Raw genomic sequence first — 18,984 nt, forward strand, 5'->3', positions numbered from 1 at the left:
TCCAGGCCCACAGGAGGGAAGACCTAACCTTCCTCCTCCATAGCTCGTTCAGTTCCACGCCCGGCCGTGGAAAGGGCTGGACTCGTCAGGGTCACCCCGAGGCTCTACTCCAGAGCCTCCTTGGGGAAGAGGGGACTCCCTGGCTTTGTAGTTCCACTGGTGGAAGCACATGTGGCAGCCGCCTGCACAGTGCTGTCTGTGCATCAAGAGGGACCAGGCAGGGCTGCCTGACTGGCCTCATGCTGGCCAGGGAGCGGAACTCAGGCATTTCTCTCTCCCTCCTTCCTACACAGTCAGACCACAGGTAGCACCGTGCTCAGGTAAAATGATTCTCCCGGACACAGTGTCAGTGCCCATCTGTGTTCCTGCAGGGAGGGCCTGTGTCGTCCTCGTTCTGACTGTGACTGGCACAGAGTGTGGCACATGTCGGGCCTCTGGTAATGTTGACTGCCAAGGCAGCGAACAGGCCGACTGTAGAGCCCGGGTGCTTGGAGAGCAGGCCGACGGCCCCTCCATGATCTAGTTGCCTGGAAGGGTCAGATCACTTTGCTTGGCTGGGGACAGGTGGGTGCAGGGTTTGGAGGATTCTTTTCCACTGGCTTAGTTCCTTAAACCTGAAATCCTCTTCTGGAATTTCAGAAGATGCTAGATGTGTCTGAATAGTGAAGGGCAGTTCTTCTCAAATTACTTTTGTAAGTCAGAACACTTCAAAACTGAGACTAATTTCAGGCTTTTCTAACAAATAATTAGTCATTTCAAATATGGAGTTGAGTTTACCTGTTTTCCTCTGCCTCCAGCTCCTGCCCAGGCTGTCATTTTATCTCATCTCTTTTGGTGGTGACCTGGGGAGCCCCGAGCACACAGCCAGCAGTTCAGCCTGGTAGTAACTGGGAGTGTCCCTCAGTCATCACCCCTCTCTGCAGAGTGCACACAGGGTGCTAGGCTGCGGCTTCCAGGTTTGCTCATTCTTTGCACCAATTTTCCTAACTTGGGGAGTCCCAGATTTCAGGGAGATCCGAGGAGGGACCTGTGTGTTGCACCTCTCTGATCTACAGTAGAAGAGTTGTCTGGTGTTCTGGAAGTAATGCTAATAATGCTGGTCTGTGCTGAGTCCACGTCATGATGTGCAAAGTAATGCTGGATTCTGAAGACGTACAAAAAAAAACAAGCTTTCTCATTGAGCTTTAAAAAATAGTTTATAGGTTAAATGACACTATTTTGGATGTGTTGGGTTAAATAAAGCATATTTTTGAAATGAATTTTACCTGTTTATTTTAATGTGGCTACTAGAAAATTCAAAGTGAATCCCTGGCTGCCTCGTATTTCTGTTGGACAGTGCTGTCCTAACAAAGCGTCCTTTTTTGGGGGCCTGGGCGTGAGTTTTCTGCAGAGCTGCACATCTGTCTTCTGTTCTGGAAGTAGACAGAGCCTTGCATCTGCCTGTCTCTTCTGCTCTGGTTGGTTAGAGGGTTGGAGGGTTTCTCCAGGGCCCTTGCCTTGCAGGTGGGTGGGGATGAGCCTGCTCTCCCCATTGGATCGTCCAGCTCAAGAGCGGCTGACACGCCTCGCTTTCTTCTCAGGCCTCCTCCTGGACTTGCCGTGGCAAGGGCCGCTCACATGCTTGTTGACTGAAAATGCTGCCTGAGGTGGAGGGGGTTGAGCAGCCTCTCCTCTCCTCTCCTCTCCACTCATTTCCTCCCTCCTCCCCTCCCCTACCCCCCGTTTCTCTCTCTCTCTCTCTCTCTCTCTCTCTCTCTCTCTCTCTTGTGCGCGCGCTACTGGGGGTTTCACTCAGGGGCACTCTACCACTGAGCTGTATCCCCAGCCCCTTTTTAGATTCAGGACATTTTGAGCAGGGTCTCGGTAAGTTTTCCCAGGCTGTTCAAACTTTGGATTCTCCTGCCTCGGCCTCAGGAGACCCGGGATCATAGGTGTGCACCACTGCGTCTGCCCCGCAAGGGCTTTTTTTTCCTTGGTTGGATCTCTTGCCCAAGAGATGCCGTGTCCACAAACTGCAGAAATGGGGAGGGGCAGGCAGTGCCGCCAGACCCTGGGCTGGGCGCCTTGCTGGGTTCGCCGCTGTCGTCCTGAAGCTGGAGGCAGGGGAGAAGCGAGGCTGCACAGAAGCCTCTGCGTGCTCTGCCGCTCCCACATCACTTCAGTCACAGCTCGTCCTCCTGCCTTGGGTGGAACGTGTGGAAGCAGAGGTCCGGGTGGAGTGGAGGAGGCTGGGGGCTCTTTGGGAGCGGGCTCCACCTCCCTCCGCCGGGGCCCAGGCTGCCCTGCAGGCGCCGGCTCTCCTCTGCCCATTTCCTCCCCTCCTTCCTCTGGCTTCCCCAGTTCCTTGGGCTCAGCCTGGTTTCCACTGGCCATGGTGACCGTTGTGTTGTCCTCCCTCTCTAAGAGCTGCTGCCACTAAAGGAAAGAAAGTTCTGGATGTTGTGTGGGCGGTGTGTGTGCGTTGTGGGTGTCTGGTGCACACGTGTACATGCGTGTTTTTCACCTGTGTGCATGCGTTGTGTGCGTGTGTAAGAGGGAAGCAGAAGCCTCTAGGACACAGTGGGCAGGGCTGGTCAGCCAGCTGGACTTTCGGGATTAAGACAGTCCCTGTTCTCTCCACACTGGCGCCACATTGAGCGGTCTTCAGAATTCCCAGGATTGTCCCACAGTGACTCCCCCAGCGACACCCCCACCATCCTTACGGGGTCAGCAGGATGGCTGTAGCTGTACCTGTGTTGAGCTACGTATGAGCCACAGATTTAGAAGTGGGGAGGCAGCTTCAGTCACTTGGTGGCCTGTGACTTAGGACTTAAACCTGGGAGTTGTTTTCAGTGCTGGGGACTGAACTCAGGGCCTTACCCGTAGGAGGCAAGGGCTCTGCCGCTGAGCTGCTTCCTCAGCTCTTTTTATTTTCATACAGATCCTCATCACGTGGCCTGCGCTGGCTTTGACCTTGAGATCCTCCTGCCTCAGCCTTCTGAGGGACTTTTCTGGCTGGAGCTGAGTGTCGAAGCTGGCTCTGCAGCAGCCTTCAGTCAGAAGTAAGATGGCAACAGTGTCAGGATCAAAGCCAGAGAGCTGGGAGAGGCGCAGTGCTGGTGGTGGCCGTGGGCACTGCGCTTTCCCCCTGGGTCTCCCAGAAGGGGGTTGCTTGTCTTACTTCTAATGCAGGGACGATCACAGAGACTCAGTCATGGTGGGCGCTCCTCAAGGCCTCCACACCCTCCGTGCCCCCACGTGTGTCCTCGGGTCGGCGCTGCCCCCGACTGTGTGGAATTCTTTCCTACGGAAGGGACCAGGTTTTTGAGCTGTGATTGTTGTATTAATTGTGAATATACTTCATTGCCTAGGGCTCTCACTTTGAGAGTGCTTAAAAATAACTAAAAAAAAAAAAAAATTATGCCAAGTTTCAACATGGAAGAAATGTGTGTGCATAAAATTATAATGCAACTGTCGGCCCAGCCTTAATTATGGTGGGTATTGAGCAGTTCTCATTTTATTTTGTTAATCCAGCTTCAGCAAAGAAAAACACCCGTGGGATTTCTGCCTGCATTTAATAAACATGTTAACTTTGTGAGCTGTGGAAGCTGGCGTGTTCCTCAGCATTTATGAGGTGCATAGTAAAGTAATAATTCCACAATTTAGTGGGGAGCATTTATTGGTGCCTCAGAGCCGGGAAGCACTTCAGGGATTATTTATGGGCAGGGAGGTTGGTTTACGTGTGCCCCCAGACAGGGGGAATGGCGCTGGTGCGTCTGTCCCCCGCTTGCTTTGGTTCAGGTCGCCCTGTGTCTTGTCTCTGCACATTAGCTTCTGGGTCAGGCTGGAAGACCAGGTTCAACTCTGCAATATCACAAGGCCACTTTAATTTGGGCTGTTGTCTTAGATGTGAAGAATGAGGCTTAAAGAGGTTTAGAGGCTGGCGGGGTGAGAGCTGGGAGCCCTGGGCTCCTGCCTTGGACCAGCCCTTCCTGCCACCTCGTGTAGGAGCTGGGCACTGAGCAGGCCCTGGCACTCCCCGGGTCCTGCCATCCTCCCCGCAGTCCTGCAGAGGAGGAAACCAAACCGTGTGCCAAAGGTCACACAGCTACGTGGACCAAAGTAGGGTTCAGATCTGTTCTAAACAAGAGTTCCCGTCAATCAGAGCACCATTTCCCCCTGTATCTTTAACACTTTGGGTTTAAGTTTTCTCGGAATGATGCACATCCCACAAGGACCAGCTCTGTGAGTGCTCGCAGGCCTTCACTGACTTGCTGTGTTACCCGCAGCAGATCAGGAGACCCCAGCCCCAGCCCATGCCCAGGCCTGCCCTGTCCTGACCTTGAGCAAGTAGCTGTGCCCTTCCTGGCCTTGATATCAGTGCAGGCAGGTGCCTGAATGAGTCACGTCATTTCTGTTGTGCAGAAATGTGGAGGTGGTTGGCAAAGCCCTGTGAGATTTGGAAGTGGCTGATTGTGATGAGGACAGCTTGTGGTTAGGGCTAGACCTGACTCACCTGCTGGAGTAGGCCGGCACCTGGCTGCCAGGACAGACCTGCCCTGCTCTGGAAGAGCAGCGTAATGGAGTGGTGACTCGGGTTGTGTTGCCACTGTGTGCCTACCTGTTACGTAGCCCTGCGTCCCCTCTTGGCCTGGTTTGCTCTTCTTAAAATAAGCAGCAGCCCTTCCATTGCTCCATGTGGAGGTTAAGTAGGGTGATGGGGAAGCACAGCACCTGGCAGAGAATTGGAATTCAGGCAAGGAGAGCCCTGTGTTTAGTGAGGCTATGAGTTGTAGTGCCCTAACTGACCACCAGAGGGTACTGCGAGCACGTGTATCACACCTGCCTGTGGAATCTCCCAGTGTTTTGCTAAAAGCCATCGGCCTCCAACCTGGTGGTCCACTGTTGCCTGCTTCTGGATCCGTTGCCAGACTGTGCAGAGGACATGCTTAGTAAGACTGTGGTCGGGTGGGTTGTACTGCTCACTTCTGGCACTCTCTCATTTTCTGGCATATTGCTCCCTGAAATGAATTGTGGTACAAATTATAACAGACACAGGGAACAAATTTCGTTTTCTAGTGTAGCTCCTCTTAGTTGTAATTACTGTGTCCAACCATGATGCTGGCTTGGGTTCAGGGAACCAAGACTAGCATTCCTCACAGTAACCACTGAGTATTTCAGGAAATACCAAAGGCTCTTCCAAGAAGGATGGGGCAGGCACAGTGGGTAGGGAGGTATGCTGGTTAGTTTGGAAGGTTTGGGTTAAGTTTTATCTTTGTTATTTATTTGTCTGGGGACTCCTTGGAAGCTCAGTACTTCTCTGAGCCCCAGATTTGTCCTCTGTAAATGAGAATCATAGTGATGATGGTGATAGTGACAATGGTGGTGATGATGATGGTGATTATAATGATGGTGGTGGTGATGATGATGATGGGCATGGTGGTGATGGTGATAATGATGATGATGATGATGGTGATGATTGCCGTGATGGTAGGCGTGATGGTGGTGATGGCAGTGGTGCTGGTCATGATAGTGGTAATGCTGAGGATGAGCATGGTGGTGCTGGTGGTGATGGTGATGGTGATGACAGTGATGTTGATGGTGAGGGTGATGATGGCGATGGCACCACCCATGTGGCTGCCTCACAAGACAGTAGGGAAGGTCCAGCACTGTCTTGAACGTGACGGTCTGTGTATGTACCATTCACTGGAGGAGGGAATGCTATTCTGCAGTAGGGCTGGGAGCGGGAGGTCGGAGGTGCCTCTTGGGACTGTGAAGTCTTTTCCCCCACTTTTTTAATTGGCGCATTATGATTGTCCATATTGATGGAACTTGTTGTTACATATCCATATGTGCATACAGTATAACAATATAATTTACACTGTCACTCCCCAGCACTTCCACCCTTGAACTGTGAAGTCTTGATGCTTCTTTTTTTGACACTGGACACATGGAAACTTGTTGAGCACCCAGCTCTGGGCGCTCCCAGTGCCTTTTTGTGCCCTCCCTCAGCCCCTGGGTCCATGTTCCACTCCCCCCAGCCGGGCCCTCCACCCCCTGGGCCCTCTACTCACCTGGCCCACACACTTGTAGGTTTGGAATGTGCCACTTGAGGCTAGGCTGTCTGCACCTACCATGCCACCAGGCCCCGAGTTGCAATGCATATAATTTGTGTCAAAAACGTCTTTTCCCATCAAATCTAAATCTACATCTAAATCCATCTCGCTACTGGTTAAACCAGTTTCCTCTTTTTTTTCTGGTCATTTTATTGGGATAGCACCTCGTCGTGAGAGACAGGCTGGACGAGACCTAAGACACGGCCGCCCAGCGCACTGGCTCGGCAACTTGGAGCAGTGCTGCGAGCTGGCCTCACGGGCCCCCTCACTCGCGTCCAGAACTGGTGCAGCTGGTTCTTTTCTCAGAGCTTCGTGGCTGGTCTGTCTGAGGCCAAAGCTGTTGGGATCGATGGTTCTTCTCTCAGTAGGGCCACCTTGTTACCTTTTTGGGCATTATCCCTTTATTTCTAACATCAACCTAAGGATCTTTTTAAAATTTAATTTTTCTTGGATTTTACTTGTAGTCCCACCGTAGAAGATGGGAAAACCTAAGAAAAAGACTCTAAGCTGAGGATAGCTCCGTTCATCCTCCACCTGGCAGGGCCGGTCCCTGGCATGGGCTGGTGAGGAGCTAGGTGGATGGACGGCATGTGGTCCCCCTCCCTCTTGCTGTCTGTCGCTGCCTGTCTGTCTAGGCCTCTTCTCCTGGCTTCTCTGCTGCACAGTATATTTTTATCTCATTTAGTTGCCTGCTGGGAGACTACAGCACACGTTTGGCTTTGGGCCCCCGACAGGACCTGGGCGGTGGCTCATCCTACTGCAGGTTTCCCACATGCTGCCATGGCTTCCCGGCCTTCTGGGCAAGCTGCATGGCCCCCTCGGCTGCCGCTGTCCTGCTGGAGGGGCCGCAACCTGCCTGTCTGTCTCCAGTCCACCTCCCCTCTCGGCGCCCCAGAGTCGGGGTTCCTGGTCTGCTCTACTGATGCCGCTTCTGCTGCCTTCTGCCCACCTCCTGGACCAGCACGGCCCCCCTGCCCCGCCACACCACGGGGCTTCCTTCCTTCTCCACAAACTGTCCTGTAGCGTGAGGTTAGTGTGTTCTTGTGTAGTCACAACTCATTTTCTGCTTCCTCATTGTGAGCTGCCAGGTAGCTTTGGGACCATCATACAGACCTGGGCAAGTTACAGCTTCCTCATGTGCAACACAGGGTGGTGATATCTTCAGGTCTGCTAGTGCCCGGCCCCTGTGTACAGCTGTGCAGGTTGTACATGGCACCAAGACGTCACCTCTAGGGAGCGTATGGTAGACGTGTGTTTATCATGGACGTCTCCTGCACGTGGTAGTAGGATGCCTGGTTCAGCACCCCAGTGTGTTGCGAGTGCTCTCTAATGGGAGGGCTGGTGTCTGCTGCTCAGAGGTGCCTCGTCTGACTGGGTGAAGGTGCTGGGTCACTAAGGCCTTGCTACTCGGCGTTCGTCTCCTTCCCTCTCTTGGAAGCAGGCTCTGCAGTGCTGCAGCAGAGGTCGGCCAGAGTGTGTGGGGGTGTGAAGTGGGGGGCTGGGGCCTTACAGGTGGGGGCGCTGCAAGTCAGGGTCGGGTCCACTTGGCCCTGACTTGGGCTGTGCTTGACCCGCGTTGCCTGTTGGGGTGAGGAAGCGTTTCTGAGGGCGGGTGATCCAGACTCTCATTTCAACACCGCTCAAGCCGGAGGTGTCTTACAGTCGTTGTGATGAGAGGCCAGCGTGTCTTAGTCTATACAGCAGCATTTTTGTCTTTTTTAGTGACATGTGCAATATTGGTGCTTCTTAAACTAGATGTTGTCTTGGTGCCGTGTCATGGTGCGGGTTGGATTAACTCAGCTGCTGGTCCCCTCCTCCTCTTCCAATCCCTTGTCTTGGGTCCCAGCAGGTTTTCAGCGGGTCTGGTGGTGATGTGGCCTGTCCACAGCTGCTTCAGGGTGCTGTGGTGTAAGCTGCGGGGAAGGGGAGTGCCTGTCCTAGCTGAGCCTTGCCTGACGCTGGAGGAGCGCAGCCGCCTCGCTTTGCACAGAGCCGCGTGTGGGACGTCACTCGTTATGTCGGTTGTGATAGCAGTCTGGCTTTATGCTGTTGGAGTACTTCACTCCTGCTGGGATGCTGCTGGCTCTTATGGCTTTAATAACTTAGGGACAAGTGAAACCCAGGAACACTAAAGTGCACCTCACGACACCTTTGCCACCTGCTTCTCTCCTCATGAGATAGATGATTCAGTGGGATCTTAGCTGTGACTCTTGAACTCTGTTTAAAGTTAATAAATCCAAGTAAAAGATAGTTACAGAGTGGAGACGGTGATTTATACTCATCAAGGAGAGGAAGCGAGAGATTTTTAAACTACTGCCCTTAAATGGAGTATTTAATAGTCTAGCGATGTCCGTTTTGTCTTCTTGTGGTTACTGATAAAAGCTTAAGCATTTTGTAACCCCAGTTCAGCTGACACTTCTTGGCTGCTTACTGGATCCCTGGTGGCATGGTGGCCAAGTGGAAGATGGTGTTGGGCTGGCCTGGCAGTGGCAGCTGTCACGTGTGGAGGCCCTGTGGAAGGTACTAGGGGAAGTGTGGGGTGCACGACCAGCCCTTCAGGCCCTGCATCTCTCTCTCCACACGAAGATGGGTACGTGGACCGGGCTGCATCCCGCTGTGCCTCTGTGGCTTCTGAGCTGCACCTCCCACACAGGTGGCTGGGACTGGATGGCTCACCTCGCAGTGTGTGCGACTCTTCTCCTGCAGGTACTCGCCAGAGGGTCCAGGCCGGTTTTGTTTGCCACTGTATTTGAACTAAATGTAGATTCATAAGAAGTGGCAAAGATAATACAGAGAAGTCTCGTGCCCAGTTTACTTTGATGGACTGTGCCTTTAAATACAATTTTTCTGTAAGTGTACATAGGCGTTACCCTTGTGCCCGTGTTGAGAGTGCAGCTCATCAGCACCAGGTTCATTCGCCGGGCTGTGCAGCCTTCACCACTGTCTGTCTGTCTGCAGAAGGTCCTCATCAGCCTCCCCAGAGGCTGCCTCTTCAGTAAGCAGCGCACAGCTCACACCCAGCCGTCGGAGCTGGCACAGCGAGTGTGCCCTCGGATCTGTCCTTCCTGTGCATCTGCTAACTCTCTCTGGTTTGCCCAGCCTGTGCCTCCCCTGCCTCCCTGCACCTCCCTCCTCTTGATGATTGGTGGGACTCTCCCCCTGCGTGCCCTGAGCTGTGTCACAGCCGTGCTCCTGGCTTCAGCCATTCAACGTGATCTAGAGAACTCAGTAGGAAAGCCCCCTGCACGTGCCCAAGCCTTTACACCTTTGTTCTCCCTTCTGTTTGGTGGCACAGGACTCGTTTGTCCCCTTGTTGGCGAGCTTCTGTTAGCCACGCTTTCGTCTCTTCTGCCCAGGACAAGGCCCCTCTCTCCTGCCCCTGAGAGAGTGCCTCGCTTCCTTCCCGCTTCACTCCTGAAGGACACCTTCCCTGGACTGGGTTCCCGGTGACAGGCTTGTCTTCAGCACCTGAAGCTCTGCTGTGCCACTTCCTGCTGCTCCGTGGTGGGTGAGGAGCCTGCAGTTGTCCGAACTGTCTTTCTAAGCAGGAGATTGTTTCTCCTTGCTACTTTCCATTGTGTTTGGATTTGCTTTTAGTTTTCAGAGTTTAATCATGTTTCTTAGAGTGAACTTCTTTGGCTTTATCCTGTTTGGGATTGCTTGGCTGCTTGAGTCTGCTGCTTTCCTTTTCTTTAAATTTGGAATATGTTTGGCTGTTACTCCTTGCACTGTCTTTCCAGCCTGCTCGTGGCTTCCTCCTGGCTGGAAGGGCACGAATGCTCCATCTTTCTGTTCCCAGCTTCCTGTTTTTAGGTCAGTTTCCTCTGTGATTTAGTGCCCATTGCTCTCTGCAGGATCACTGAGTCCCTGGACTCTGCACTTGCTTTGAGCCCATACACTGAAGGCCTCTGGCCTCCTGCTTCCTTGGTTGTCATCTGTCTTCTTTCATGCTGAGAGTGCCATGTGGCTTCTGTCTCTGCCTCCCGTCTGAGGTCTGAGGTGTCCGCCTTGGTCTTTGCTGTGGGTGTGTGCTCGCGCTCTGTGACTGCGTGTTTAGGGGGCTGCTTTGGTCCTGGCTGGTGATCCTGCGTCTGTGTCATGCCTTGCTGCTGTGTTGATGGCCTGGTCTCATTCCACTTGTGAGTTTCTTGGTTCTTAGAAAATCATGATGAATGATTTTTGGTTGAATCCTGCGAGAGCCTGGATCTGGCTCTCACTTAAATCTTCTGTTTTGGCAGACCCCCTGACACTGCTGTGGGGGAGGGATCCACTGGGGGTCCACTGCCCGTGGGGTTGGGGCTGGACACTGGGGGAGGCAGTGAAACCAAGGCCTCCCTCCCTGCCTCTGCTGTGGATGTTGTCTGGAGATTCCTGTCCTGGGCTGCCCTCTCCTGTCCTTTGGCTGCAGACAGTAGGCATTTCTTGGAGCTGCTTAGCCTGTGGCCGATTGGCCCTTGTAGCTCTGTTGGGGTCAGGAGGCAGAGAAAAACTTGAGCACGCCATTATCTTGCCGTACCTCGGGTTGGAGGTGGTGAACTGCCTGTCTCCTCTTAGCTTCCAGCCTTCCTGTGTTTGTCTGATCTGTGACGTCAGATTCTTCAGCTGTTCTCGGTAAGAGGAGTGGGAGAACTCACCGACCCCGTCCTTAGGGAACCTCTGCCAGGGCAGTTGGGAGTGAGTGCTGGGCTGTGGGTGCTGCTGTGCAGGCTGCAGGGTCCTCCCTCCCGTGTTGGCCTCTGACTTGAGGCCTGAGGTCTGGGGAGGAGCCCTCCGCAGGCCAGCACCAGCATGCACTTGTGCCGCCCTGACCAAAGCACTGGCCACCCATGGCCATGCATTGTCGGCTCACAGCGGTCTCCAGTATTGGAGGGGTCCAGTCCCTCTGGGATCCATGGACTCATTCCAGTTCATGGCCACCTTCTAGGAGGGGTAGGGCAGTGCCCTTGTTCACCCCAGGGTCCCCAGGGCAGGCAGGGAGACCAGAGGTCTGGATAGGACCTGGCTGTTCCTGCAGTCAGAGGTCAGAAGTGAGGACCAGTTTGTGTACTTAAAGTTTTCCTTTTTATAGTACAGAGTAGCTGCTTAAAACCGGCAGATAATTCATAGCAATCGCACGCCCAGACCCAAACCGCTGTGATTGTTCTTGTTCTGAGTACGTCATTTTCCCCTTGAATTCTTTTGTTAAGGATGAGAGCACAGTAATTGGACCTAGAAATGCATCCAAATTATAGCATCTTCATCAGAATTAGCTGACAACATAATTATGATGGTATTTCAGGGCGCAGATACATTTTTTCATATTAGTCCACCATAAAAAATGGAAGGTAGTGCCTTGGTTGCTGTTTTGGCAGCTTAACAATCTTAATACCTGGGGGATGCAGCACCCTCCAGTGCCCTCTGTGTGCCTGGCATTCTGTGGTACTGCTTGGGCTTGTCTCCACGGGGTGCACTGTTGCCCTCCACGTCGGGCCCTCGTGTTGAAGAGGGTGCACTGTGTGCTTTGCGCTGGCTTCTGGGACAGCGGTTTTTGCAGATGAGATTGGTCGCCAACAAGCCCACGGCACTCTTGTGCTCGGGGTGTTGTCCTGCCCGCTGGGCCTGACTTTTTCTGAAGACTGCGTCTGGGCCTGCATCTCTGCTGTCAGCCCTGGGCAGGCCTCTCTGACTGAAGTCTGCCCCTCAGGGTGCCAGTGCTGGGCGTTTGCTTCCTCCCTGGTCTGCACATCTGCCTCCTGCAGCTCTGAACTCCACAGCGCCCTGGCTGAGAAGCCTCTCCTGCTCCCAGCGGCCTTTCCCACCCACGACTCCTCCACGGCCACATCTCAGGTACACGCCCAGTTATGTGAGGGTCGTCCTAGGTCCGCGTGCGCCTCTCTGCCTCCACCAGGGAACTCCAGGCCTGCCTCTGCCTTGCAGTACCAGGGTTGCAGGGGGCACAGGGAAACTCATACTAACTGATAGCAGATGGCTCAGGCCGGACGCCGCCTCGGGCTGCCTGGGCCTCGGGCTGTGGAGCAGCTGGGTGCTGGCTTACTCACAGCAGCCTCTGAAACCTGGTCATAAATAGATGCACTAGCATTTGCTTAATCTCCAGTCAGTGCTTGATGTGCCTTTGAACTTGGAGACCCTTCATGATAGCCATGGGGTCCCTGGAATTTCTGTTGAGTGTTATAGAATTCCCTCCTTCCTGAGTGCATCTGAGGAGCCAGGAATACTCAGAGGCCAGTTGGGAGACAATTTTAGTACAAACTGTAAGATGCAGTTGCCCTGTGACATCTTTCTCCCAGGTGAGATGGCCTCCCGTAGGCAGGGCCTGGGCTTGTGTCCCAGCTCCTGGGGTGGGACTTGTTGATGTGCTCAGTAGGTGCTTCATGGAGCAGGCATGGGGTTGGTCTGTGAGGTAGGGCTCTTGTTCTTCTCCATTCAGAATTTCGTTTCAGATATTGGTAGAACACTCGGCTTGAACTCAGCAAAAATACTTAGAGTGTGCTGGTGGCCTGTAGCCAAATACATCTGTATCAAAACCAGGTGGCAAAGCATCTGCCCTCTGCTCCCCATCGCTGTGACAGGACAGGTCAGTTCTCCCCCCAACCTCAGTTTCCTCATCTGTGGGCCGAGGATGACGCACCCCTTTCTGCTTAGATCGGGATTGATGTGGGCATGGCAGGAAGCAGCTGGAGATGATGTGTCCTGGGAAGGAAAGCTCTGCTGGGACCTCTTGTTTGGAAAGCAGGTTTTGGTTCCTCAGGGAAGAAATATTTCTTGGAAAAAATAAGAGATCGATTGGTGGTTTTTGTGGGAGGGTTTCTCTTTGGTTGGGAAGAGTTGTCTGGGGCCTCTGCCTACCCTGTGTGTTCCCGGGAAAAGACTTCATGTGGCTGCAGAGAAGGGTTTGCCCCAGGCTGGTGCCAAGCAGCAGTTTGGTCTTCACCTGGCAGGTCACAGCAGTCTGTGCCTTTCTTTCCTTCTTGTCTTCTCTTTCTGGTGGTGGAGAAAGGTGGAGCAGGGAGCATGGGGAGCAGGCTGCAGAGGCTGTCATTCTAACCTGGAGAGATGCCCATGCTCGCAGGCCTGCGGAGAGGGCCAGCAGAGAGGAGAGGGCCGCGACCGCCGGAGGAAGCGCACGTGGTGGGAGCAGTGGCCTGAGGGCCGGGGGCCAGCTCTGCACACACCAGCCTGCAGTGCCCTCTCCAGGCTCTTCCTGGGTGGGGCAGGAGAGGAGCATCCTGTGGAGCAGAGTTTGGTAGGTCACTCCAGTTAGACTTGTTCCGCTCTCGCTATCTCCGCGAGTAGCCCCTGCCCTGTGTGGATGCTGCCCCCACCCCAGCGTGGACCCTCACACCAGCAGCAGTGAGGCTGGGGTGGGGGAGCGACCTGTGTGGCAGGTGAGGCAGGGGAAGCTGCCCTCTCTCAGCCTCAAGTGACGTAGCAGGCGTGCTACTGTGGAGAAGGGGAGCGGGAGGAGGGGGAGAGCTGCCACTGGCAGAGCTCGAGGGGCCCAGAGATCTGGACTGGCCAGCTGCTTGCCCAGCCTGGACAGAGGGCGTGGTGTAGAAATCCCGAGGGTGGCCTGGCAGGCTGGTTCCCAGGAGGCCCCTGGGCGAGGTCAAGGGAAGCCAGGCAGTGCATGGAGGTTTGCGGTGTTTGCTGGGTGGTGTGGGCAGAGCACGTGGAGAGATGGGCTGGGCCTGGGTACTGTTCCCAGCATCCCCGCTGCTCTTCCTGTTTAATTCCCGCCACGGAGGGATTACCGCAGCTTCTCACAGGTCACCCAGGCTTAGGGCACCTAGGGATGGGGCTTGGGAATTTCACTGGGTCTGTCTGGCTTCAAAGCTATTGGCTTTTCCAACATATCAATTCCTCCTTTCACTATAATGTAAAAGTAATGACAAAAAAACCAACTTTTAATTATTCCTGTGCCCTCAATTTAATATTTTGTATGCACCTCTGATTATTTTATCAGATTTGAAGGTGAGTGTTTTGTCCTCACTATGTCTTGCTGCCTCGAATACTGGGAGGAGCATAATGGATTGGTGGTCACTGTTTTGTGAACAGAGAGATCGTTTAAGTAGGAATTAAGTGGCTTTAAAAAAGCCGCGATGCCTAGCCTCCTTGTTTTGATTTTAGTTCCTGAACCAGTCATTGACAGGTGTCTTGGCTCTAGAGAAGAGCTGTTCAGGCCGGTTTTTCATTGCACCTTAATTCGAGAGAGAGTCCAGTGGGAAGACTAAGATACTTAACTGCCATCAGTGTGGTGGTTTATTTGAGGGCAGCATTTAACTTTTCAGGTTCCACGGACTAGGGTCTGGGCACTTGAGCAGGTCTGGGCAGAGGGAGGTCCATGTGAGCCATCTGACGAGGGCTGAGGCTCCAGCACGCTGAAGAAAGAACCCGGGATGAGAGGGAGACTCGCTGGAGGCTGGCATTTGTTTGGAAGGGCAGCGGCTGGCATTTTCTCTGGCCGTTGGGAGTGATCGTTTATGTGAAGACAAAATAAAACACTTTCCTTTTTTCTCTTACAGAAAGCACAGCCATCTTCATGTGCAAATGCTGTAATCTCTTCTCGCCAAATCAGTCGGAGCTCCTCTCCCACGTGTCTGAGAAGCACGGGGATGAAGGGGTTAATGCGGATGACATCATCATTCCCCTTCGGCCTCTGAGTACTCCTGAGCCCCCCAACCCAAGCAGGACTGGAGACGGTAAGGGCAGCTGCGTGTGGGGCGGGGGCCTGTTGATGCCCATGTGCTCTCCAGCGTGGAGATGCCAGCTCTGTCGTATGACCCAGCAGAATCCTGGAAAAATCCAGTAACTCTCCAGTTGTAGACCTTCCCGAGTGAGGTGTCATCTTTGAATTCCCTCTCCCCAACCTCTCTAGGGGTTGCTCCAGCACCTGGCTGGTGGATGAACGAATGAATGAACGAATGAATGACAGGAGCCTGCAGGATCTGGTGGTATAGAAACTTGTCCCACAAGGGTGTGTTGCACCCAGCTCTAGCATCCAGCAGTGGAAGTACCAGGAGCAAATGGTGTTCCTTCTCCAAGCCCCAGTTTGCTTATCTGAAAAATAAAGACAAACATGCAGATTAAGTCAGGGAATATACCTACCAAAGATGATATAGGAGACAGTAAAACGAGGCTTTGTTAAACTTGATTAATAAATTAGTATATATAATTTAGAGCATTTCCAAAATGATTGCATGAACCTGGAGCAGGGCTTCAACTTGCAAAGCCTCAGATCATTCAGAGCCCTTCAGGTTCACAGTCAGGATGTAAAGTGAGACTCATCTTGTCTGGGTGTCCAGGAATCTCCCACTGACTGATAGAGATGCAGCAGGCGCGTGGACTGCAGCAGCCATCCAGGCACTGTAATTAGGTCCCCACAGATGACAAAGAAAATATATAGCCCAGAGGAACAGCAGGCAAGGGCTAGAAAAATCCCTACAAAACTATTTTCATATGATAAGGGACAATAGCCAGCCTCCTGTGCAGAGGCACAGGTATGACAGTAAATGTCCCATTTCAGGATTCGTCAGCCATACTGATAATCCAGGTGCTTTTTCCTGGAAATATTCAGACTGGCATTTCTAAACAGACCGGCTTATTGATGATCTGTCGACACTGTTAACAAGCAGAGACTCCAGACAAAAAATGTGTGGTTAATAAGTCCCTGTGGCCCCGTCCCAGGGTGCTGGAGAGGATCAAGTTGTTGAGGAGTTGGGAAGTTCTGCTGGCTCCTGTTAGTGGCATACGGTAAGAAGCTAAGAGAATCCAGCACCTGAAGCTGGTGTGCAGCACCGGCGTTGATGGCACATAGGTGGCAGCTCTCAGGGTGGCACATCTACCTCTCCCAACTCAAAGGAAGCCGGGTGAGGTGGCCAGTCCTACGTAATGACACCTCACGCTGCTGCTCACATCCCAAACTCTGCTTTGAGGAAAAATAGAGGAGGAAGGTTTCTGTGGGGTAGGAAGAGTCAGCCTCTCCCACATGCCAGGATCTCTAGTTCAGAGCCTCCTGGTGCCTGCCCTCTGTGGGGCAGGTAAGGCCTGGAGTCTTGCCCAGGGAGGGGCTGCTGGCCTGTGTCCCCAGGACCTCCCCTGCTGGCCTGTGAAGAGTGCAGCTTCCAGACAGAGGACCCAGGTCTTTAGTCACCAACCTGGAGCATTTGGGTGCCTGCCTCTGGGGTTGAACATGGATGAACTCAGAAAAATGGCTGCTTGCTTCTGTCACATGCCTATGGCAGAGGGAAGCATGCCTATAGCAGGGAAAGAGCTTTGAGGGCGACTCTTGCCAAAGCTCTTAGTTCCATCTTTATTTGGATCTGCTTGTTAAGATTTTCTTTTTACCACAAGATGTGAATGAAAGTAATCCTACCTTTTTCTTTCTTTTGTGAATAAGTACTTGACAAATGATAAGGCAGATAATATCTCACATGGAGTTTCTTGTAGGTGTGTTCTGGGTGCGTCCCCTCCTCTCCGGTGCTGGCGACAGGCCTAGCCACCACTCAGGAGCTCCTTCCCTTCCTGGTGCTCTGCCCTCTCTCCTCACCCCCGCAGCCCCACGTGCCCGCTCCTCCCCTCGTGACCTTCCATCTGCAGCCCCGGAGCCCTGCTGCTGGGGGAGCTGCGGTTGTGGGGTGCAGAGCCCCCCTGTGCGGGAAGCTCGTGCAGGTGTCTTCCTGGCCTCCCCTGCAGTTCTTCAGGGCCATTTACTGTGGGAGCCCTCGAGGCCCCGTGTGGTCGCTGGCTCTTCTCCAGCCTCCCGGGACCCCATGCCTCCCTGGTTGTGCACACGCTGTCTTCGTTTTATGTCGTTTTGGTAAGGGACTGTCCTGAGGAGGGGCTTTGGGTGCTGTGTCTGGCTTTCCCACCCAGCGTAAAGTTGCCAGGATTCGTCAGTGTTGTCACGCGTCAGGACTTCGCTCCTTTCCGTGGTGAGAGATACTTGGGTGTGTGGAGGTTCCACTCTTCGTCCATCTGCTCATCTGCTGATGGACAGTCCCTTGTCCCCACGGTGGCTGTGGTGAGCTCTGTGCCTGTGAGCACCTCTGCAGGTTGCTCTGTGGATGTGTGTTCTCGCTTCTCTTGAGTGTATGTCAAGGAAAGGGATTGCTGGGACCTGTGGCCATTCTCTGTTTAAAGTTCTGAGGCCTGTCAAACTATTTTCCATTGTAGGCACATCATTTTACATTCTCCTCAGTAATACAGAACCCAGTTTCTTCACATCCCTGACAACATTTATTGATTCTCACATTTTTAATTACAGCCATCCTAGTAGGTGTGAACTAGGGTCTCATTGTGATTTAATGTGCATTTCCTTGATTACTAAGGACCTTGAAGGTTTGGAGGTTATCCATTTTGAATCCATTTTTGCATACGGAGGGAGGGATTCCGATTCATTGTTTTGCGTCTGGCTTCTGGTCATCTGGCGCCATTTGTTGATAGTACTGCCCTACCCTGTTGAGTGGTCTGGGCCCTCACCCATTGATCTGCCCGTCCTCCTACCTCTGCCAGGGCAGTGCAGTGGGGAGTGTGAGTGCTCCGGCTTCGCTTTCTTCCTCAAGATTGGTTTGGCTTTTTAGACTCTCCCTCAGCTCCTTAAGAATTCCAGGATCAGTTTGTCCACTTCTTCAAAGAAGGAAGTTGAAATTTTAATATAGTGCTTGTGTTGGGTGTGTAGATGGTTTTGGGTGCTACCTCATATATACACCTTCAATTCATGAGCGTGGCTGGAGTTCCGTTTGTTTAGGTCTTTACATTTCTCTCAATAGTGTTTAGTAGTTTTAGTGTACAAGTATTATACCTCCATGACTACTTTTATTTGTAAGTGTTTTATCTTCTTAATACTATTGTAAGTATATTATTTTATTTTATTTTCAAATCGTTTATTGCTAATTTATAAATGCAGCTATTTCTGGTCTTTTATCCTGTGTTCAACCTTGATGAATCTGTTTATTGATCTAATTTTTTTTAGTGGATTCCTTAGGCACGTGTGGATCTATATATGATCTTGTCAGTCTGTGGGTAGGGATAGTTCCATTTCTTTCTTTTCAATCTGGATGCCGTTTGTGTTTCATTTTCTTGCTCAATTTCCCTGGCTAAATCTCCAGTATAATATTAAATAGAAATACTAAAAGTAAACATCCTGTATCCTTGGCTTGTTCCTGACCTTAGGGCGAAAGCATCCAGTTTTTAGCATTATTACATTAGCTGTTTTTTTTTTTTTTTAATTTCTTGATAGTTTCATTAGGAAGAGGAGGTTCCTTCTATTCTTTGTTGAATTTTTAAAATCATAAAATGGATTTTGTAAATTTTGTAAAATGCTTTTTCTGTATCTGTTGAAATCATGTTTTTAAAAAAATTCATTCTACCAATATTGGTGGATTTTCACAGGTTGAGTGCCCTTGATTCCTGGAATAAATCTTTTTGATCATGTTGTATGATCCTTTTAGTATAATATGCTGCTCGATTTGGTTTGCTACTGTTTTTCTGAAGATATTTGTGTCTATATCCATAGTATATTGGTCTAAATTCTTTTCTCTGCTGTCTTTGGTTTTGGTGTCATGGTAATAGTGGACTTATAGAATGGCTATTCTCTTTTATGTTTTGGAAGAGTTTTAAAGTATTAAGTATTAGTTTTAATTTTTTCAACTTGTTAGAATTCATCAGTAAAGCCATTTAGGCCTATTTTTCTTTTCTTTTCCTTTCCATTGGGAAGTCCTCCCTTCCTCTGCTTGAGTACCCCCCAGGAGTACTTTACTACTGAGTGAAGTACCTTTTTATTTCTTATTTGTAGTTGTAGAGGCTGGTCTTGAGTTTAGGATCCTTCTGCCTTAGCCTCCTGAGTAGCTGAGATGCCTGGCTTCCACTGGGCAGTTTTGATTACTAATTC

The 18,984-nt window shown here is 51.9% G+C and overlaps 1 protein-coding gene across 2 annotated transcripts in view; it reads left to right on the top strand.

The window, feature by feature from the left end:
• Window positions 1-18,984, top strand: part of Zfat (zinc finger and AT-hook domain containing) — a 210,128-nt gene that overhangs the window by 16,036 nt on the left and 175,108 nt on the right. The window contains exons 1-2 of one of the 2 annotated variants that reach the window (XM_047522695.1): window positions 2,989-3,041; window positions 14,618-14,794. In XM_047522695.1, the coding sequence (XP_047378651.1) occupies window positions 14,635-14,794 (160 nt within the window). In that variant the 5' untranslated portion in view covers window positions 2,989-3,041; window positions 14,618-14,634. Of the gene's footprint in view, window positions 1-2,988; window positions 3,042-14,617; window positions 14,795-18,984 lie in introns of those variants that run through there. The other variant, XM_047522686.1, reaches the window with a different exon arrangement.

Source organism: Sciurus carolinensis, chromosome 1, assembly GCF_902686445.1.
Source record: "Sciurus carolinensis chromosome 1, mSciCar1.2, whole genome shotgun sequence".
NCBI classification, from domain to species: Eukaryota; Metazoa; Chordata; class Mammalia; order Rodentia; family Sciuridae; genus Sciurus; species Sciurus carolinensis.